General features: G+C 34.4%; 2 protein-coding genes across 3 annotated transcripts; one reads left to right on the top strand and one right to left on the bottom strand.

Moving 5' to 3' along the window:
• The first annotated feature begins 4,396 nt into the window (after positions 1-4,396).
• On the top strand, positions 4,397-7,494 carry LOC113713623 (uncharacterized). Its single transcript, XM_027237384.2, has 3 exons — positions 4,397-4,680; positions 6,667-7,089; positions 7,172-7,494. Exons 1-3 carry the CDS (start codon positions 4,639-4,641, stop codon positions 7,406-7,408), a joined length of 702 nt encoding a protein of 233 aa, XP_027093185.1. The 5' UTR covers positions 4,397-4,638; the 3' UTR covers positions 7,409-7,494.
• Positions 7,495-7,788: 294 nt separating this feature from the next.
• Positions 7,789-17,940, bottom strand: LOC113713622 (CSC1-like protein RXW8). 2 transcript variants are annotated; one of them, XM_072068293.1, is made up of 13 exons: positions 17,707-17,847; positions 17,068-17,152; positions 16,724-16,961; positions 14,256-14,402; positions 13,285-13,348; positions 12,962-13,171; positions 11,995-12,174; positions 10,699-10,997; positions 10,020-10,311; positions 9,343-9,621; positions 8,337-8,570; positions 8,072-8,252; positions 7,789-7,982 (listed from the first exon to the last, which is right to left on the bottom strand). In XM_072068293.1, exons 3-13 carry the CDS (start codon positions 16,903-16,905, stop codon positions 7,912-7,914), a joined length of 2,139 nt encoding a protein of 712 aa, XP_071924394.1. In that variant the 5' UTR covers positions 16,906-16,961; positions 17,068-17,152; positions 17,707-17,847; the 3' UTR covers positions 7,789-7,911. The 2 variants fall into 2 exon arrangements, with proteins under 2 accessions (XP_071924394.1, XP_027093184.2); XM_027237383.2 differs by having other exon boundaries at positions 16,724-17,152; positions 17,707-17,940.
• Between the last annotated feature and the right edge of the window lie 6,173 nt (positions 17,941-24,113).

Below are 24,113 nucleotides of genomic sequence, written 5' to 3'. Positions count from 1 at the left end.
CATAGAGTTAGGAGGTACTACCTAGAATCCTATGTTAGATACTAGGACCATAACACTAATCCAGCTTCAACCCTAAGGTCAACAATGTCGCGTTGCTTTGCTTTGCCTTATCCTCTCCCTCTCTCCCTGAGTGTAATTCCGTACATATCCTAATGACTCCGAATAATCCCTTCATTGACCAGCTCCGGAGAACATTATGATTCAGAGATGGAGAAGAAATTCACCAGCTAGCTTAAACTTAGGTTGACATATAGTTGTTACTTGCTAGTTGTCCGTATCAAGCCAGCGCAATGAAACTGTGCATATTCGTCTCCAGATTTATTTGATGTTGCTAAAATCCTAATTTGTACAACCCTCGAGTTACTTGCATGTTGTATAATTCCTTTCTACAATACACAGCTAGGAATACTGGATTTTGTGTGTAGCAGGTCTTGCATGGCATGAACATGTATGTATATCCAGCCAGCCATGCATTCGCGAGGCTGAAATGGAGACATGATGGCTTTATATAGTTTTCTCATACAAATGCATACAGGACGCCAGTAACGTGCTTATCAATTAAGATTTAGACGAGTATAATTGTGCACCAATTGAGCTATGTCCAGAAGGTTATCATACGTGTTTGCGACTTGCAATATCCAGAAGAAGAACACGGTGTGTAATAAAGTAACGAGGGGTAAACATAACAAGGAGTATGAATAAGTAGAATATATAATAAGAAGCAGAAGCTCTACCAACATTAAACTGCTTCAATGAAACATGTTTTCCCATTATGCTTGAGAGCATGGTCAATATATGTGTTTGTTTCCAAATTGCAAATTACATTGCAGTTATTAACGAGAATTGATATTGAAATGAAGCATGTTGGAGATTTTTTACACGTCTTAACAAACAAGTCAGAATCTATGCCTAATCCCACCACTTTCACATAGTTTTTTATTATTTTGTTTTTAACGCAAAAAAAAAAAATCTCAAGTTGTAGGCCTAAATTTTCTCCTCGTTTGTGCGTTACGGCTATCGTGGTTTTTTTTTTTATTTTAAATCTTTGTTAAAAAGTGTAAGATGCGACAGATTCAACCTTTGCAGGAAGAAGGAAAAAAAATTCTTCACAATCTTGAACAGAACTATATATCATCTAATTCCCCTTTCACTCAAAGTTCAACATGTATTAGATCCTTTAGCGAGTGAGGGATTTCAATCGATTGCTAGATTTCATGATCACATAATATTGCTTTCGGTCTTAATCCCCAACACTAGCATGCGTTCTAGAATCTGTATAAAGTTGCACTTGTTTTAAAGCAGCATCTCTTTCCTAGTTCAGCTCTCCCATTTTCCTCTTCAAAATACCTCCTATTCCTTTTATTTCATTCTTGCCATACAAAGACTGAGAAGAGATCCAAGCATGAAATAAAGGCATCACACAGTAGCTCATTTCACATTGATCATTTCGCATTCAAAAGGCAATTAGATTCTTCATGATAATCAATTCTAGAAAATATCCTGTGCATTCATCTTGATCTAAACTTTAGGAGGTCTTAAAAGCGAACTTTTACATGGATTCTTTGTATGGCTGACAAAACAATCAAGAAAATTGCTTACAGTTGTAACACTTTAGACCAAATATGTATTTCCTGCGCTGACCTTTGCTGCTGCTACTAACCTTTGTTTGGTAAGCAATTGTCACGGTTTGTTAGAAACTTGTTGACATAATTTAGAACTGGTAGGTAATTTACACTTCTAGCTTCCATGAACACTGACCCCATACATAATGAGACACAATTCCTCGTAGCAAAGGCTATGATATTTTGCTGCCAATGTTTTTATGGCTCTTTCTTCAGTAGCGGTCTCTTGGAAAAAAAAAAAAATTTTCAAAGAAAGAATCAAGCTAGAGGAAGCCCTAGAATGTGTCCTAGGTGTCCCCGTGTCACGTTCCAATAAATCCAGGAATATTGAGCATATTCAGCAGGTTCATATTCTGCAATTCCACCGTACATTCCTATCTTCAAGAAAGTCATGTGCCTTGTTTTTATTGCTTAAAATACTGAGCAAATAGAATTTTTCCAGACAAGAAACCCCAAGGAATACAGATAAGCTGCCATAAACATCCAAGAAAAAAGCATTGCTTATGCAAGTAACCAGAAAAATAAGTTCTTTACAATTAACTATATATATGCAAACAAAACACACTTATTTCCGTAAAGTGACAAGGAATATCCCTTGGTAAGAAGGAACAGAACAGAAAGAGCCTTAAACAAAAGACCAAATTTTCAAAATTTGACGTTACTGATGGGCACATTCTGGCAACTTGGTGACGGTAATAAAAACCAAATTAAGGCTCTTGATAGAGGTATATGAGCAGGGTTACCCTAGCAATGACAAGAGGCAAACGACGACTATGCCCACCACCTTTCTAGTTTTAAATTAGTGGATGCTAAGCAATGTATCTTTGTAGAATTTTAGTTTATTTTATGATAATGACACTCACTAAGATGAGAAATTCCTTGAGATTTGTCCTATTCTTGGACCTGATAAAGTGGTTCATCAAATAAAAATGCAGTGAAAGGACCTAAAACGGATTAAAGAATTGGCCTATATTCTCTCTCCAAGGAGAAGAAGATATCCGTCAATGGCCTTCACTCAATTTCAAACGAAGGGTACTGAGATTTCCATAGTTTATAGGTGTAAAGCACTGCTTATGCAATCATGCATTTCCAATACAGTTCCGTGACGGCCTGTCTGGCTAATAAACTTTTCATCCCCTCAAAAGCAAGTAGCATATAGTATTGAACAATGTAGATGATACATTGTTGTCTTGTAGATTGTGTTTTTTTTTTAATAAAGCAATTTAAGGGCTATGCTAAAATAATGAATAGGGGTAATGATACAAGCAAAACAAAACAAGAGCGATGAGGTAAAGGAGGATTTGCTTGAGGAACATGCAAGGGTAGTGGCAAGCATTGGAATCCTCTGTGCCACTACTCGGTGTCAAATCCAGTGCCAATCCCACTTATCACGTGATGGTAGAAGAATTTTAAATAAATAGCACATGACAAATTAAATAAACAGAATATTTGGCATAAATATAGAAGTGACACTGAATTGCTACTGAAAAAGTGGCACTGAGGATCTCGTGTGGTGGCATAAGTGCCGGTACTAGTCAAAATTGTAAGAGCTCAATTTGTTTCTTTTTTAAGCTTAAAAATACTTAATTTTAGGGAAAATTCTGAATTCTATTTAGAGAAAACTACTATTCTATTGCTAGACTCAGATTATTTAATTAGGAATTGAAAGTGCGCTGTTGGTTGATAATTCTGTCCAGTATTCTCACGGATGTTTTCTTTTTCGTTTCATTATCCTTAATTTGAAAAAATAAAAAAGATTAATCTTTCTTAGATGACTGATTTAAAGATTCTTTTTATTCCAATATCAAATCATTTTCTTTTCAGATGTTGTGTATATTCAAACTAGCTAGCCTAATAAAAACCCTTATCCGTATGGTGTCAGACAGAGTAATCCAAGCAGTAGATCCAGACCTATACACTGCACATCAGATTTGAAAGAAATGGATAGGGCTATATTGCACTAGGGTTTGAGATATTTTCTTGTGTTAAAAATTTGGGCTAATTTCAAAAACCACCCTTGAGGGTTTTGACAATTGAAGTCTCTGCACTTAATTTCAATAATTATAGAAACCTACGTTAAAATATATGGCTAGGTAACAATTGATGATATAAACACAAATAATCTAATGAATACCTTATGTTACTCCCATCTCATTTCTTAAAGAAATTAAATAGGTTAATATTTTGTAAAAAGAAAAAATACCCCTATTTAAGAGAAAAAAATTGATGGGATTTGACGATTGGATTATTGGGAATAAAAATCAATTGTGCAGATTTGAGGTTTAATGAAATCATAATAGGCTGGTTAAATTTAACAGGATGAGCACATGGTTGGGATTTGAAAGTTGCTTGTTGTAGATAAAAATCACTAGATGATCAATGTAAAATTATTCTTTTTTTTGCATCTTATAACGAGGTGTTTAGTATACTAAAAAAAAAAGTGCGTAGGAGATATTGTTTTTGTTTTTAATTTTCTATAAAAATCTTGGTCGTGATTTTATGAAGGTTAATAATATAGCCCTTTAATAATATTTAGAGAGGTTAATGTAATTCTACAAACTTTAGCAGGGATGATTCAAATTGTTAGAAACCTGAGGGAGGTTTCTGAAATTATCCCTAAAAAATATAGACTTTCAGGTCACAATTTTGTAACCTAGCATCTACAAATTTTGCCCGGTGCCGTATTTTAGATGAACCCCAATCCAATGTTCATGGTCCGCAAAAAGCAAAAGCCGGGCCTTTTAAGAATGGCCTGTTCGTAAGGTACCAAGCCCAGACTTTTGTCGGGTCGAAGATTACAGAGTGGTCAAGGCCAACAACTGTAAAGATAAAAATGGACCCGACCAATCTCATCATGTAAACAGAACACCTTTTGGGTCAAAGATGAGGGAACAACTTCTGGCCCACATAAAAAAGGCAAGATGTGGTAGTTGCAATAGACAAATACTCCACAATACCGTGTGAGAACGATGCCGCTAATGAATCCTGATCAACACCGGCGGAGATAGCAGCAAAAATGGCGTTATCGACGGCGGCAATCTCTCCGTCAAGTTGCCCGGTAAAACTAGTTTGTTCCCTTATGAGTGCTTTTGGTTTTTATTCTTTTTCAGTTACTTATTTTTAGCATTTTTAATTTTTCGGGCTAGACAGACTAGGTAGTCAAAAAGACATGTATTTTATAACAGCTGGAAATGGTGCACTATCTGCTGAAGTTCTACTGGTTGAGCATTTCTTTGTATGCTACAATTTTCAATTTCGGAAAACAAGCTCAAATATTTCGTGGGTTCTTTCAGTTTTCTGTCCAACTTTGTGTGTGTGTGTGTGTGTTGGAGGAAATTGAATAAATTCCTGACTTGCATTCTTATCTTGAGTTCTGGTATGTAATTTCTATGTTTTTCTTGATACTTGGTAGCTTGTGATGCTTTTCTTGTGAAGAGAAAGCGTGGTTCTTTAGAATGTGGAGTGAAAAAAAATATTGACATTGCTGTTTTCTGTGAGGCTTTTGACCATTTTCATGCTCTGTAGTTCTTTCTGACACGTTTATTATTGTTAGTCATGTTGAGATTGAACTCTCGTTCACCTTAATTTGCTCCTACCTTCGGATAGCTTGCTGAATTCATGTTATGTTGCTTTTCAGGGTTCTTTATGAAAATACTTTGTGTATAATTCGAGATTAAATAAATATTGAAAGTTTATTTGATTTCTTAATATATAGAAGGAGATGTGAAAATCGACTTTAAAGTCAATATTAATATTGACTTCTTCTTAAACAAAACACCAGACAGGTCCATAGACACTAATTTTCACTTGTAAAATTTGAGGCTTCTCTTATTTATTAATTCTCCATAACAAATCAGCTGCTGTTATCACCTATTCATTGTTAACAGCGTCAGAGTGCCGCTGCCATATATATATATATATATATATATATATATATATATATATATATATATATGTATATCTTAACATTTTAGTTTGTAGCGTCTATTCAGCCCAATAGTGTATTCTTGATCATTGGTCTTGGTTTGATCTTAGTTTGATGATTGAATTGTATCTACGGATGCTTTCTACAATAAATATTTTGAGCATGTGGTTATTGAACTGGGTGGAGGAACTTAGGCTCTGGTTGAATTTTGGTATTAAATCTGGGAGCGTGGGAGAAGAAGATGATTTTTGAGGAATGGGAAGCGTATTTGTTCAGATGATAGAGGGAGAAATGAGGGTTCTGTTGTTGAGGGATATGGTCGAGAGAGGGAGAGAGACGAGGATATGGGAATCAATTGAAAAGTTGAGATCAATTTCTCTATTTTTGTGGAACGCAAGTAAAAGGATAAATTTACATGCTTTTGGTTAGAATAATAACATTATGTAAATGAGTCTAGCTTTACATCTGTTAGAAAAGAAATTTAAGGAGATTGTATACATGTGTGTTGGCGTGTCCTTGTGCGTGGTTGTGTAGTATGTCTAAACCAAGTAAGAATTAGTAATGGTACTTGTATATTGGTTTTGGTGAAACTAGTTAGCATAGATGTAGTTTTCTACTAAACTGGGAATGTTTCATGACACACAATACTTTTGAAACTCTCTTAGCTTTAAGACTTTTGCTCCCCAAAAAAAATTATTGTGCCAAAAATTGAGCATCAATGATGCTGTAGATATCTGCTTCAGATGTTTTGACTATAAGTGAGTAATGACCAAAATAGTCTAGTTGTAAATTTGTTAAGAAGATAAAGCTACTAGTGGATCCTGCATTCCCACTCTGATACCTTAATAGGATAATGACTTGTCCAAATGCAACCTCAGAATTGAGAAAGTATTCACATAATGCAATCTGTATGTCATTTGGGATGGAATTCCTACATTTATATAATGAAAAAGGTAAGAGAGCCTTCAAGTGAATGTGTGCTTTTAATGTGTTCTTTTGGTAGTATCAAGTGGTTTTCATTTACAATTAGGATCTTTGTATTTGAATCCTTTAGGTGTTGAATCAAATATTTTTTTTGAATGAGCTGAACTACATAATGCATCTTCTTCTTTGAATCAGATTATGTTGTTTAAAAGCCTGCCCTGTCAACTTCAAGGCCCATTAGTCAGACAAGTATCCATTTGCCGAACTTCAGCTTGTAATCCAGTGAAATCGTTCAGAATGGAATGGTTCAATGAGCCTGCCAAGTTCAAGGTGCACATTGATTATGCTATGAAGAAACTATCTGAGTTCATCCCTCCCTCGGTCCAAAATTTTCCATGGGCAAAAGCAGAGAATGCTGCTCTGCAGCATCTGCTAGCTTTAGGGCAGTTGGCATTGAAGTGGTCTCTTACGGCTTTAATCATCTTAAGTTCTGCGTCTGACTTCATATACTCTATCTCTAAAAACAAGGAGCTAGTCATTCCCTTTGGTCTTTTCTGTGGTTGTGTAGTGGCTGACTTTTTAAACGAAACATCTCACGAGCTTATTCGGTCCACCCAGGTAATGGATTCACAACTCATAACTTTATCATTTCTCTGCCTGTTTTGATATGCTGCTTATTATTTGACTATCTGCTTGACAGGAGAGGGGCAAGAATTGGCAGCTTTTGGTTATAGGTTGCTTCTTTGTTCTAGTTAGGATCTTTGCCATATGTATCGCAGTTGAGCCGCAGTCATTTCTGTTGCATGCTGCAAATGGTGGGTTGATGCAAATCCTATGGCAATGGAGAACTTCATTGCAGCCTGAGGGAAATGATGCAAACAATGTTCCTTTGGAAGATGGTTGTTCTTCCGAGGTGCAGATTACTAGATCGGATTGATCAAATGGTTGTTCAATTCCTAAATTCTTATACACTAAGTCTACACTTCTGAATGGAAATATCGGGCTCTACATATGGATGATCTACATCTCAGTTCTGCTTTTGCACCCAACCATCGAGCGTGGTAGATCTTTGCCTTGTAAAACTACTGATAATTTTTCATTGAGTTTCAGTTATAACAAACTGCTTGACTGATACGCTGGAACTTGATGTTATAATAGGAGTTAACAAGTAGGATTTATTATCAATAGTAGCTTCTTGATAAGCTTTGTGACAACTAGTAGTAGAACCCAAGGAAGTGAGGTATCTTCTCGAGGACGAGTTTGCTAATTGAGAAATGGTGCTAGTTTCTTGGTTGTAATGTATAGTAGAACTTCGAGTACCTGATGTTGCTCTTTACAGCAGAAACACCTATATTTTTTGCCTTACATTGTATAGATCTTCCAATGAACATCATTTTGTACATGACAAACAACTAATGTACACACAAGAAATACGTCTATCTACATCGCATGAAGCTCTTTGATTTCTGGTGAGGAATGCCCAGCCCATAATCCAGATGTCTGAGTCTTTCCTGCAAGACGAACAGGACAACGATAAATACCTTTCCAGAGCCACTCAAATGACTTGATTGTGGTATGGTGCTAATTAAGCTAACCAAACCTGAATCTAAGTTTTCTAGGTCTTGCAACCCGCTAGCAACTGTTTCGCCGGGATGCTCGTGCAAGGTTGCATCCTGGTGAAGAGTAGTCAATGTCAATTGACAATATGCTGATTGCAGTTTCTGATGAGTCTCTTCCATTATTCCACTCTGCTCATCTTGCCAATCCATCTCAATGAGAACCTTTGGATTAACCACATATTAGCAGACACAACACTAATAGGACACGAGCATCTCTAAAAATGAACTTCAACCACTACAAGTTACCTTTGCAGCATTCCTCTTAAATACCGGGAGGAACCTTTGCCGGCAATATTCATTGAACAGTAGTGTAAGGATGATCAGCGGAAAGGTGAAGCTGGATGCAACAGTGGATTTTTTAATTCCAAAGACTCCGGAAGCTATTATTTGCGTCAGCACCAATGAGAATATTGTAGCATTGTGCACAGTTGGCCAATAGAGTCCTCCAGTTTGATATTTAGTGACATACACGTTAAGAATCTGAGAGGTACATCATTACAGCATTTTACTAATTAGATGGTCATAATGCAAGCATGAAATGGTAAAGGCAACAACGAAAAAGATCACAAAGCAATTGAGCTAAAACGAGTAGCTCTATGCCCATCACACAAATTCATGAATTAATGCATTTTATAAAACCTAAACAATCATTGGTACTTGATATCAAAGCTCAATAAACATATCCATCTGTAACGCACATCCAACTACATACAGATTCACCAGAGAAGTTGATTATACTGCTAAACATGCCCATCCATGAACATTTTTTTGACAAACCAAAAATTTGTAGCTCAGAATAACGTTGACTAGCTGCTTCTACAGAAACATAATGAACTTCAGGTTAAAAAAAGGCTGTTATTCTAAAGAATGAATTACAGCTTAAGTTTCAACACTCTTTTGTGACCATAGTCCTACTACATTACCCAAATCAGTGATTTGATAACTTGAATTTGCATTAAACATTAGAAAACAGCTCTATGTGCAATAGTTGGGCAGGCGGCAAGCATGTAATGACAACTGCTAAATAACTTGCATTGGAAGCTGCAAAGAAATTGACAGAAAGCATGCACACTACAAAAATCTTAGATTAATATCTATACAAGTATCAATTTACTAACTGATAACAAAAGAATAAATAGAGAAAACAACTTCCACGTATAAATCATTCACACACGAGTGTAGACCTGAAAATTCACACAAAGTGAAAACCGGAGACAGCCTACTCCTTAGTCCACTAAGAGGGAAAGCTAACCTGATTGCGATACACAAGGTAAGCAAGGAAGAAGTAGACTAGCAAAAATGGTAAGATCAAAGGTGCCATTATGGAACAGGTGAAGCCCATAACTCCAAAAAGGATAACTCTTGGAATTTCTGTGTGGTAAGGAAAAGTCCAGGTCCCATAGGTTGATTCGTCTTTGTTTCTGAGAGCATATCTGTAGAAAAGGTTGCATATCAGGGCCAATGGTTGTAGAATCTCAAATGACAAACTTGCCCAACCGGATGTCAAAATGTAAGTCATGAAAAAGGTAGCCTGCAATATGTCAAATCTCATATTGTTAAGATGATTATCAATGATCACAATCTATAGATATCTCTTTAAGGTGATTATATATATTCTTAGGATTGATTTAAATTTCTGAACAAAGATGACAAAAGCTATTATATCAATTCAATTTCCACAAACTAAATAGTTCTAGAAAGAGAAGTCGATCTGTGCAAGCAAATACTTTCATCAAGACCAATCTCAATTACATCATGAGAAGCATTAAGAAAAGCACTCATCTCCAAGGCCCAAAAGTGCATAAACAAATATACAAATCAATTACTCTTTTAATTGCATAAGATAATGATTTTCCAAGACCAAGGTAAATTACTTGACCTTTACAAAGGCCAGAAAATTTAAGAAACAGAGAAACAATGGAAAATCACCGTTGTTGGGATGGCAGTGGCAAGCTCGTTTGGAATATTTTTTGGATCTTGCAATCTCCGAGCAACTTCGCCGACCAAATTCTTAATAATGGTTCCCGTTAAAATGTTTGCAAAGAAAACATTCCATATCATGAAGTACAGAAGCTTGATGCAAGCACTCAATTTCCTGCCACTGCGAGAGACAGCACCCTCCATGGTAGAGAAAAAAAGCATAAGTGGTGGAGCCATGTACAGAAATAACATCAATATGACACTTGGTAAATATCCAGTAGCAAGCTGGCTCATAAACTTCCTGCAAAAGCAAGTGAAGGATAAGAAGTCACATCCGTTATATGTTCTAGGAATCCTTTAAATTAAACCCTTCTTCTAACATTTAAATGAGAAATATAACAGCTAACATTATCTATATCCAAGTAAAAGGCCAAAAAATAAACACTAAAAGCACAAATTGCTGGTTCAATGATGTCACGTCCATATTTCCACTGACTGATCATCTCCAGTCAACCTGCATTTTCATTTTCATATATCTTCCAGCCATACACAGCCTATCACAAATTTCAGATTCCAAACAACAAACAGACATTATATGTCTACTAGCTGTACTAAAAGAATTTCAACAACGGTCATGCACAGCTGGTAACTTGAGTATACGAAAACCAAATCCAAGTCCAAATCCTACCTCTTTAAAATTCCTTTCAGAAATGGAAATGTATTCTGCAGCTTATCAAGGTTCACAAGGCTTTGTGTTAGTGTAACAGGCACGAGGAAAAATGCAACAAAAAGAATGGAGACCACAAAAATAGCTATTCGTCGAATCCAAAGGATTCTATAAGGCAGACCAAGGTTCGTCCAATAGACATCTTTTGGATCTGGAGCCCTCTCAGTCACCCATTTCATGGGATTTTGTGATTGAAGAGATTGTGCGGCAACCAAGGCAGCATAGCGGGTCCTGAAGAAAACAAATGCAGCACCACATTCCTGCAGGAAAGATAGAGATACTTCAGACTACGATGTAGTTCTAACCAAACTATTGGTAGTTAAGTTTCAACAAGAAAACAAGGACTAAAAAGCATGTCATGGCATAAATTACAAAATACTACACATAGTAGAAAGCAGCACAATAAGAAAAAAAAAAACCATAGAATGAGGTTGACATGAAAGCAAAGTCCTACTGAGAGGGAAGAGGAATACTTCCGGCCAGGCTAAATTCTTAGCCCAGTAGATTTAAGACCAGGCCCACGACAAGGACCAAATTCTACATGAATGAAGCATCATTAAACCCTAGAATCCTAAGCAGGGAAGACAGGATAAACAACTCGGTTTCCTTCTATTTTATGGAGCCCCAAATGGATTCTAGGAATAGATAAACAGGGGCTTATTCAAAGTAGAGAGGTAGACTAGCAAATCCTTCAGGCATAAAGAACAAAGCTGGATGCACATCATGCAATGTATCATTTCTGTTCTCTATTCATCAACATAGAGAAAGTACATTAAGCAAGAATCTTCCAGGAAATCTCTACCTATGCTTCAAAACCAAACTGTTCAAGATAGAATTCTCAAACATTTTGGTTAATGCAAACTAAGTTTATGCCAGGTTTCAGACCGCCTGAAATTAGTTCCACATGTACAAACTCTTCTTATCTTCCTCGTTGTAAATAGACAAGCCCACACAGTTGCAGGTTCGCTTGATCTCTGTCTATGGTTAAAACAAAATCTTTCAAGATTTGGTAGTTGCAAGCTATATTTCTGTTAGGTTTCAAACTGAACTAAGTTAGAAATGTATGAATGTATACTTTCTACCAGGAGTCTTGAAACTACTCAGGAAAGCGAAAGGGTAAAAAAAATGGAAATGAGGTATCACCACACTGAAAGATTATTCAAAACTAAAGGTCTTCTTTCCTTCTATTTCTGTCTTAACCATATATCTACAGGCGCAAAGCACCAAGGATATCCGTTTAAAGTACAATTTTTGGACCTTTCTTCTCAAATCTGCTGCATCAGAGTCACTTCTCCCCTTGTCATTTTGAGACTCTATGGCAAGCATCTTAAAAGATGATGTAGTCCCTCCACAAAGACCACATCTCATCAAATTTGGGCCACATTGTTGTTCTCTGGTACAAGTCTTGAGCATCTTGTACATCTTCCCTGCATCACTCTGCAGGTAAAAAGGGCAAAGAACAAAACTGAGCATTGAATAGAGAAGTATAGAATAATACAAGTGCAGATGTAAGTGACTGACACGAGCCTGCATCATCAGCACCACTAATGCATGTTAAAAATGCCAATATAAATATAATATTGTAGGATTACGAAACAAATTTCCAAATCTTAATAGCATTTTCTTTCTTGTTGGTATCCTACTTATATGTCTTCCTGCAACAACAGCTTCTTCCACACACCCCCCCCCCCCAAAAAAAAAACAATATTATACTGATCCATTTGTTTTATTTATACTTTTGGTCCAATATTTTCTTTGTGCTGAAGTTTACATTCGTGAAAAATGTGTTCCAACTGTGTGGTTTCTAAATGCACATTCTACTTCTCTCTTGCTAATTAAAGGTCAAAAACAGTAAGGGAAAGAACTTGCATGGACATATCAAAAGGTACAAAATCAAACCCTCTAAAATGCTAAGAAATATAAGGATGGGAGACTAGAGTTTGTAACACAAAAAAGTGCACTTGTGGAATTCGTTATCAACTGTTTGGAAGAACCATAGAAGGCCAATTTGCATTATGAATTTTTGGCATTATCTAGTTCAGAAGTTACAGTATATATATACATACGAGCAAATAAAACATTTTGGTGACTCCAAAACAGCTAAGTTATTAATCAACATTCCATATTCCTTTTGCACCAACCAAATGATATGAAAGCCCGGTATGTATTTCAAAAGCTACAAACAATATTCAAATTTTCAGTATACTGAAGCTTTTTATCTCACCATCAGTTTCTGAACTGTACCAGATTGATAAACCATTTTATGCGATAAATAACTTGAGGCATAGTATGTGCTAAAAAATTTGGCCACTGTCTCACTATATGATTCAGTTTGAGACGACGGAATGCCACGAACAAGAACTGTGAAGTGACTCGGGTTAGAAAGAGCTTCAGTAATGTGTAAGAGCCTCAACTTTGTGATGCTTTTATACTCCTGGAAGTAAAACATGGAAGCTTTTGATTAAAAGCTAGAATTTCAAGGAAACAATTGAACAAACTTTTAAGTAATCCCACAAATAACTAGTTACTTATGTTGTTCAGCCTTACATGGTAAAGAAGAGCACAAGTGCAGCAAGAAATGACATATAGTGCAAGACAGGGGGCCCAAAGCCTGAAAATGGATATATACTTGAAATCAGATACTCCACATTAGGATAAAATGCAACACACATTTCTTAAACATAAAATTACAGCACAAAAAACATGATTGTGATGTATAGCACAACATAGTGGGCCCAAGTGCTGTGAATGGATATAAACTAGAAGTCAGAAGCTCTGTATCGAAATAAAAAGCAACAAAAGTTTCATAAGCAAACAAAAACAGTACAAATCATAATTGGGTGAAGAACACCATTGAGAATAACTCTGAAGCATGAAAAAGTTACGTGTATCTCTTTCTCTGCGTATAGATAAATTAGTCAGGAACACCATTGAGAATAACTCTGAAGCATGAAAAATTTATGTGTATCTCTTTCTCTGCGTATAGATAAATTAGTCAGGAAACTAAGTGTATCATGGATCAAGAAAAGGTCATATTCAATCAAGGTCCAAAATTCCAATTAAGACAAGCTGCTTATCCAGTGCAATCCCTTAATATGACCAAAGTTTTACAAAAGAACTTTCTGCCAAGCAAATGCGAAGAAAATCCTATTCAGAAAAAATATGGACGAAAAGCAAGCCTTCTGGATGCAGGCTCCAGCATCAAGTAGGCAATTTCATATAACTGCAAGAACACAAGTTTTGAGCTAAAGTTGGTACATATGCAATTTCCCCAATAGTGACCATCAATCTCTAAGAATCATCAAGAGAAGAAGGATAACAATAAAGTGAGCATTACTCCGTCTATAATCAAGCATCAGTATTGACTGTATCGAAGCATGAACATTTCTGCTTTCTGGATCACTGTCAACTACTGATGAATAATGGTAACATTATGGAATGCAATATCATGAACTTGGCATCTGTATTAATACGAGCAAGCAATCCTAATTGCATAAAAATTGAAGTATCTTTTGTACCTTTTTGATCCTTTCTGAACATTTGCAATGGAAAAGACTTCAAGCGACTCCGATGGAATGACTTTGTGCTCCATGTCGTGTCCATAATAGTTAAGTGGAAGCACAAGAGAGATGCATATGGTAGCAGCTATGGAGAATATCCTGATACTGGAAAATAAATAAGCACATATAAGCACATAATCCAAGAAAACAAAACCAAATTCTCCATGCGAAGAATGACAAAGTCTAAAATCACAAACCACTAGGAAGTTGATCTCTACCCTGAGAATAGAAGAATATCCCATATTTTTTATGATATTCAAAACAGTTTTATTAAAATTTAACAATTTTTCAAATATAAACTGGAATTAAGAAAACAGGGATATTATACTTGTCATTCCCCGACACATCATGATCAAAATGATTCATCACGTATATTGAACTTTTTTCCTTCATCAATGAATGCCTTGCGGTGACAGATTGGTTGTACTGTAAAAGCACAAAACTGCAAAAAGGCTAATTCCTCATTTTTTTAATTCAAAAGAAAAACATGTGGCAGTGATACCAATTAGCCGTCATCGCACATAGAACTTAGACTGCAATGACCCAACCCATTTAAACATCCATAGCTGACTAGCTTTTGGACATTTAAAACACAAAAAAAGAGGCAAAAAAACACACAATTAATAAAAAGAAGATAATCACCTACTTTTTCAGGCATGATTGTAGAATAATGGTTCCTAAATGAAGAGCCAAAATCTTAAAAGATGTTATAGTTTTCACAACCCATTTGTCACCATAGATAGGCAATTGACGGACCTAACCTTTCAGAAATCACATTGTAAACAGCATTCTCCAGAAACAGTTTCAGAAATCACATTGTAAACAGCATTCTCCAGAAACAGTCAAAAGTTTACTGCAGCAAAAACAAGTATGTTTGGCATATATTCAGTTTCATGAATTGCCAAAACATTAACTTGACTTAGTTATTGGCTATTCTACGAAGGAAATACTCTGTCCTACCATTTCAAGCATTGAAGTGAAAGTCCACCAAAAACTAAATTTATCCAGGTTCATTGTTGCATCTTACATCTTATCCTCAACATGAGATTACCATCAGCAATAACATCCATTTGGTTCAAGTGATGACACGTGATAGGATTACTAACCCTAGTCCTCCCTCGTTGGGTTGAAATTTACACATGGATAAGTTATCCTCTTTAATCCAAGTAATAATATAATAATCCCAGGGCAAGGTGGTACTATTTATCCTTGGATGACAAATTGATGGGATAAACAAATGCAATGCTATGAATGCTTTTAGTTTTATCGAATTCATTTCTACCATATACTTAGCAAACACAATATTGGGCTACCCATGGGATATCCCCTGAATAATCCACGATTTTTCAATATAAAATGACTACTTTAGATGAAATAATCTCAAAAAAGCTAATCTTGGTATAAATGATCCCATCACACCCTGTCTATGAACCAAATAGTATTGCTTCAAGGTATTAAACAATGACATCTAAGCAAAAAAAAAAGAAAAAAAAAACCAACCACAAAATATCAGAAGACCACTTATTGTGCACAAAATTCAAAAAACCGGCCTTCAGTTCAAATCACCATGACAATGTACTACATAAAAAGTCATATTATCCTACTTTCTCATGGCCCAAGCCTGAAGCGCATAAAGTTTATTTGAAATGTCAATCATTCTGAGATAAATATGGCCAACTCTACTTACTATTGACTCGTGACCATGTAAATCTGTGCTGCCCAATTGAGGCATATAATGTTAAGGGGCACATTCATCACTTGTCCTCCTTCATAAAGCTGGACATCCATTATTCCAGTCTACCACTTACCTCTAATCCTTCAGTTAACCATGTTCATAAAATCAAGAGAATGATTGGATCAAAGCACAAATATGCAGCAAGAAGCTAAATTCTTAGCAAAAAAGATGTAAGTATCTCCAAGTAATACAATTGTACAGATGAAGTATAGAAGTTCTTTTCCAATATAGGGCTCAGGCATCCCAAAGAACACGTGCGGTTAACAAGTGAAACAAATATTCTATGTGCAAATTACAAAAGTAGTTAAGTTGCATAAATTTAACATTGAAGTCCAAATCCTCATCATTATATATGAAGCAGTGCTAATTCCTTGTCTTCCATCAAATTTATTTGAGATCTGAAAGTTCTTTTGCCATCAGATCAGGAGTACAGTGTTATTTCAAGTCATGTTCATTTACACTGATCAACAAACTTTGGACTTTTCACATTCATAGATACATTTGAAACAAGAAGCGTGCTCATAAAATTACTTAAGACAAATCTGAATCCACGTTTTCAATGTAGCTTAAGCAAATACTGATTTGAATGAATCAATCAAACAAAAATGCTGACAAGAATTCAGCATATGTCATCCATAAAGTAATCTTATGAACTTCAAACACAACAAATTATGTGGGAACATGTGCTCACCTGAAAACAATCAACCGGATGAATACTAGAGCATCTAATCCTCCAGCAGCACAAATTTGATCTTCAGATGCTTCCCAGGCTTTCACTATCCAACTAGCGGAAGGAACTAGCCTTTCAAAACAAAATGGATCTTGGCGTCTTGATTTTGCATGAGCGAGCTTTTGACCAAAGTAGACATTCATAAACCGCGGTTGTTTTCTTAGAATAGAATACAGTGAGAAAATCACCACGCAAACTGCTATATTAATTCCAGCAGAAGTCAATAGAGCAGCTAAGTACATCTTCAGTCAATAAAACCAAATACAGAAACGTGTCTCATTTCCCAGATTCAATAAAATGGATACCATCTCTTAGGCTCCAAAATGTTCCCACAGAACAAAATTGCCACAAATAAGGTCATCAAAGCAATTCCTGACACTCGTCTCCAAACTGCAAATAAGAGAAAAAGTGCTAATCTCATCACAATTTTACACGACAATTCTACTTATGATTTCAATTAAATGAATAACTACCAAGCAAAAAAAGGAAAGCATTGTGCTTCAAATTCATACTCACATGCCAATATCACAATTTTGCACGATAACAACTAATGGCGGTTTCAGAATACGCATAAATTATATAATTAACGTCACATTAATAAAAACGCACAAAACAGAGTAAGTTCTGCTTCTGCTTTACATTCATGCAGAAAAGAAAAATTCATTCCTGAGCAAATTTCAAGCAAAGTTCCTCAACTCTACTTTAAACTCTAACATAACTGTGTAGAACCAAAAAAAAACATTTTACACAAAAAGCAGTTTTCGATTCTAATACATAGAATTTACATTACCTGATAAATAAATTAAAAGAATTCAAAAAAGCAGTGCAAACGGCATAACCAAAAATTCAGTAGAAAAAGCTACCAAAAATGAAAAACGCTCAAATCGTGATGAAGTTGCCGACTAAAACGAAGAAAAAGATACAAAGATTTAAACAACTATTACCTGTAAGCGGAATTGGACAGGAAATTTAGCCGTGCAGGAGAAGAACGAGAGACTTGGCTTGAACTTCAACAAATGCGTGAATGATTGGAGAAATGGAAACCCTAGAATCAAATTTACGCACAATATCCGAATTAATTTTTCTTTTCCAATAAACTTTTCGAGAAAGCCAGGATAGAGAGAGAGAGAGAGAATGTGGGTCTCGGCGCGGGATGAAAATCATGCAGTACGAACAATGAAATGCGTCGATTTGTCTACTGAATATTTATTTTGGGTAGAGGATTTGCGGGCCCAACGGAGGCGCCACGTGGAAGCCAATGAATAAGCGAGTGGACTGCCGAAATCGATTGAAGTGAAAGAAACTGCCCTCTCCAACTGTCTCTTTTTATTTACTCTTTTTTTTCTGTGTTTTTCCTTTCTTCCCCAAGAAAAAATTTTGATGATAAGTTCAGTTTTTGTTTTTTTAAAAAATCATGCCAAATGCTGCTTTTATAGTCCTACCTCTCTGAAATTTATACATAACTTATCACAGTATCACTAGTTTAGTTAGAATGCATTTCCATTGAAGATTATTCGAAAGTAATTTTTTTTTATTTTTAGATGAAAAAAATGCTTGGAGATATAAAAGTATAATTAAAAAAATGTGTTCAGAAACCAAAATTAGAGTTGAAGTTGTATAAGGTTATAGTATGATGAGAACAAGTATCCGTTTATCAACTAAGAATCACAATATCTGATGAATCCTTAACACGTCTAAGTAAAAAAATAAAAAAAAATTAGAAAAGATCAAACAACTGAGATTATTGAGAGTTTAAGTGCCTTTCAACGGCCTTATTTGGATTACAATTTTTCATTCAAAAATTTTAATATTTTTTAATCATCTTTTTAATTTACATCCATCAAATCGTTACAATACATTTTTATCATAAAAATTCCAAAAAAAACCATCCAAATTGGAGATATTGAAAATATACCAAGATACCAGAACCATGTTGAACGAGTTTTAAGAACGAATCACTTCAAACTAAATCTGAATATCAAGATACAGTCGTCTTTTGTTGCTAAAGACTGATCTTTTGTCTGTCTCATATATTCGGTCGGTTGAACTATGCTCTTGTATTTGCTGATTTTTTGAATATGAAAAACAATTTAAACCCTAGTGAGTTATTTACTTACTTAAGGAAGTCATCAACACACTACTGTACTGTTTAATACATCAAGTCTGTGATGTTGCGTAGGAGACTCACAGAACAGATGGATAAATCTCAATTGCAGAATTAATTAATTATAAGTGCACTCTTAAATGAATCAATCAATCAATCAATTTATGTAGTATAAAAGATAAAGATGTTTTAGAGAAACAAGTAGCACACATGTGTACGCCTTTACGTGGATTTTGCAACCGACAAAGCGGTGTCCATCAAGCATAATGACGGAAAGGCTTGCTACGAATTCTGCTTTAGCACGCAAATTATCATTTCCGTTGGTACCTTCTCGATCTACTTCATGAAAGATATGCTACATTAGAAAGCCCGTCTAGTTCATTTCCATAGATCGTTAATAAACTAAAACATTAAAAAGAGAGAGAGAGAGAGAGAGAGAAAAAAAGAGAAAAAAGATAAATTATCGATGAATTGAAACAATGCAAAAAAATTCGATTCCACGCCTAAGAGAATGAAAATTATGTTGAAAACGGAATTTTTCTCGTGATCACTCATTTATATGTTTGAATTGTACCTAATTTATTATGTGAATACACGCATTTTTATTTATAGCTTTTCCTCATTTAAATACTTTGTCAAATTGATTTTATATTTTATAAAACTAGCATCGGAAATCTTTGTTAATAAGTGTCCATTGAAGAAAATAAGTACTCCTTCCGTCCCATGTCATACTTTCCTTTTTTTACTATTCCAAAATATTTGTCATGTTTGACATTTCTAACTACTTTATATTCTGAAATTTCCCTTATACCCTTCATTAATGATACATAAATACAAATATGATGAGATTGTTTTCTACTTTTTACTTCGACCAATACACGATAAAGGGTAAAAATGAAATAAAAAGAAAAACTTTTTTAAACAGTGTACCATATATAAAAAGCACATATCCCTAAACATCACTAAATACACGGGAGTAAGGGAGTATGATTTTGATTATGTGCGTAATGCCGGTCGTTGCATTATTATTTGTTGAACCTACAAGGTCCCTTAGGTAGGAAGACTATGGGGATTGTAGCACGTGGCTTGCGGCATCACAATTTAGTAGTATATCATTAATGTGTTAGGGTGCAAATTATAGACCATTCAATCCTATGTCAGTCAAATGAGATCTATGAAAAGATTTCATCACGAGATTGCTGTAAATCATCCAACACGATTTAATTTATATTATTATCCTAATAATAAATTAAACATGTATTAAGAATTAGAAATCTGCAATTTAATAAACACAACCTACTAGTTGAACTCCTAGTTCAATTTCTATCCATGGTACCTTAAGATGTAGGCGATAATATGGTGAATTTGATGTTATGGCACATATTATTAGATTGTTTTTGCCAGAATATATCATGATGGTTTCAATATGAAAATGAACGATAGTGACTGACACATTCTTCTGATGCGTCACGTAGTCAAATTGTCGTGTCTAACAAGACAGAAAACACTGGAAACTTGGACCATCCTAAACAAACCTAAAACTACACCACACTCCAGAATATTTTAGTCCCTCTAAAGCGGAAACATATTCATGATATACACTCCATAATATTTAAATTTTGAGATTATTCACTTTTTTAGTCTCTAATATTTAAAATGATTTATTTCAGTCCTTTACAAATTTAAAAGTGGTCCAACTCTCATTTTTGACCTCTCACATTTTTTTTAACCTCTTTATAATACATGATATCTATTTAAGGGCAGAAAAAGAAAAACACCTTCGTATTTGACCAAAAAAAGAAGAAAACTGAGGAAAAAAAATGTGTCAATCATACACTATTTACTTCTTCTCTGTGTTAACAAAAATTCTTTATCACAACCACAGCGCTGCAAACTATCTAATTAAATTAAAAATAAAAACTATCTAATTAAATCTAAGCAATTTGCTCTCTCGGTCACTTTCCCAAATACTAGAGTTTGGATTAATGTGCATAAATCTATTGTGATGAGGATAGGACTATTCAGATCTCTAATACAAGGAATAGATGTTTAGCATGTCTGAGGAAATTATGGGTTTTCGGTTGTAATTCTTATTTTGCTTTGAATATCTCTATAATTTCTTTTAATTTAAATTTTAGAGATTGGAAATCTATCTATATACGTATTCACTGGTTAAGATATTTTTTCAATACTCTGGCATGTGTCATTTTCTAAGATTATTTAATTATTTTATTCTTTAATAATTTTTTATAAATTCATGCTGTCCAGTGATAATTATATATTACTTAAGTTCAAATGTTTGAATCTCTACGTAGCACGAGACATGAGTTTAAATGTACAAAATTCTACTTTATTCTAAAATTTAAATTATTTTAATCATTCTTAGACATAAAGCTTGCTAGTTGCATGTAACTGGCACGTGCTTGTTTTGTTGTCGTGAAGACTTGTTATACTTAAATCCCGTTTAATAATTAAATTCAACACTTAAATTTAATAAATTTAAATCTTAATATGTTTAGACGTGTTTGATAATAAAAAAATTAAACATTTGAATTAATGAAGTGGCAATGAATTTCCTAAACAAAACTTACTCCCAAAAATGAGTGATAAGTTATTCATTTATCATTGAATGTGATGTACATTCAACTTTATTAGATATAATACTTAGCCATTCAATAATGTAATGAATTCAAATTTTAAATTTCAATTTTCAGATTTAGTTTTATCAAACACAGAGTCACTTGACTTTGGATTACTATCTCTACGTAGCGGCTATAGTTCTTCTGTCAAGGGCGGAGCTATTTGCGACCCAAAGGTGGCACTGGCCAAATGAAATTACTATTTTAGGTATAGTGTTTGCAAGAAAATTTGATTTCACTCGTATAATTTGTGCTTTTGTCCCCACGAGGTAAAGAAAAATTTGTTTTTTACTCTCAATCAATTTCAATATCTCCTCATAAGTAATTTGATAATTTTTCCAATGGAAATAATTCATTTAGTCCAACAATGAGATTTTTTATGCAGTAAAGCATGTGGTTCGTCCTATTATTTTATGTACTAAATATATATAGAGTAAAAAATCTCGGTAGCCATTAAACTATTGCTCGCATCGACTTTTGACCATAAAATAAATTTTCATCATAAATTGGCCATTGAAATAACTAATCAATATAACCATGGCCGTTTTATGAATTTTGCCTCTTAATCTGCAAAATAATCAAAACACCCAAGGGTATTTTTGTCCACCACTAACTCGATCCTATACCCTTGCTCTATTAAGTTCTAGCAAAATAGCTTTTTTTAAAAAAATTTTTTGGGGACAACAGTTGCACCCTTCCTCTTTCCAAATAAACAGTACTAAATGTATCTAATCCTATTTCTTGCAGTTTCTTCAAGATTAGTGCATGTGGTATTTTCAGCAAATTCAAAATTCATTCAATATAATTAACACTTAGTTGTGGATAAAACTACCCCTAGGCGTTTTGATTATTTTGTAGGCTAAGAGCCAAAATCCATGAAATGGCCACGGTTGTGCTAATTAGTTAGTTTAATTGCCAATTTGATACGAAAAATTGTTTGATGATCAAAAGTCGATACGAGCAATAATTCAATGGCAGTTGAGGTTTTTTGCCCAATGTGTATATTGTTACTTGCTACATGAATAGGAATGGTAGCGGGGTTGGATACTCCGGTAAAAGTCTTTTATTAATCCCTATCTACTCATCTAAGTCTATTACCAAATCCTATCAACCTTACCGCTTTTGATTTCCATTATCAAACTCTCTTGCTCACGGGGTCGGATTATATATTTGCTACTCTCTATTCCCTTATTTGAATTGTTCAAGAAAAGGAAATTAACTTTTATCCAACTAAATTGACACATATTTCATGTTAAATCAACATGCAATGTTGAGTCTTAAACTTAAATGGAGCCATAGAACTTGTATGATAAATATTCAACATTTTAAAGGATTAAATCAACATTCTTTCATTTTTACTAATAATTATCTCCATTTGAGACTTTTAATTAAAATATATCTTTGGCTATTAGCAATTTTAGCAAATATCCAGAAGAAGAATCAAACTATATATATATATATATATATATATATATATAAAATTAGGTATCAGGTATTGAGTTTTGAAATCCTTTTACCAAATTTTATTTGCCTACTTATTGGTAATCCCTCATCAATAGCAAATTCTAATGGATAATTCATTGGTTGTCTAATCGGATTAACTATTGGATTGGATATCCTTGGGTAATGTATTTTACTTGATCACCCACTGCTATTCCTATTGATGAACATTAATGTGAGCGTTGGAGTTAACATTATTTGGATTTTTATTTTTATTTTTGCATTCTTCGTTGTAACACTATTTGTTGTATAATGTATGTGATATGAAAGGATTGTTTGAAAACATGTTTAGGATTAATACAATTTTTTTCCAATAGGTTATAGAAAATTGTATGCATCTATTTACAAAAGTAAAAAGGTTTTTCTTTTATTTGTGCCTCCACTGAAAATGTGTCTGGGTTCCACTTTTATATTCTATTATATCTAAAAGTCTCTCATACATCCCAGTAATTGTAGATAATAATTAATCTAATTTTTTTTAGTGGAATGGGGTCTAACTCGAAACTTATCACTTACACTTCTTTTTCTAAACCACTCAGTTCATCCCTCCTCTCAATGTAATAATTAATCTTCTTTCCCTAAACCACCCAATCCATCGGTCCTCCTAGTGTAACACACCGATATGTACCTGGTTCTAATGTTTTTTTTCTTTAAGGATTATAATTATGGTTCTTTAAGGGATAGATTTACTTATTTTTCTTACAAAGTCATATGCTGTCGTGGCGTAGTTGAATTTGTATTTGACTTGTAACAAACAAAGAGTTGTGCAGTTCACTTTCTTCCTAAAAGAAGAAGATATATACCCAAGAGAATAAATTGCAATCGTGACACACATGGAAACGAGATGCCCAATAGGAATCATCCACCGCGAAGTTCTTCTGATATCTTCAATTATTCTTGTACATAAGAAACATGAAGTCACCAAGTAGAAATTGCTACTCGGATCTCATGGCTGTACTATTACCAACAAGTCATGGTCCATCATAATCATTGAGTCGAACAAGGCAGCTTCTTCTGCTATTTTCTTATGTACATTATTGATAACTACTAGAAAATAAAATTTAGGGATAATTTCAGAAACCTCCTCTAAAATTTTAATAATTTCATT

Source organism: Coffea arabica, chromosome 10c (assembly GCF_036785885.1).
Source record: "Coffea arabica cultivar ET-39 chromosome 10c, Coffea Arabica ET-39 HiFi, whole genome shotgun sequence".
Lineage (NCBI taxonomy): Eukaryota > Viridiplantae > Streptophyta > Magnoliopsida > Gentianales > Rubiaceae > Coffea > Coffea arabica.
Note: the sequence above shows the minus strand (reverse complement) of the source record. Positions and strands in the feature narration are given on the sequence as shown.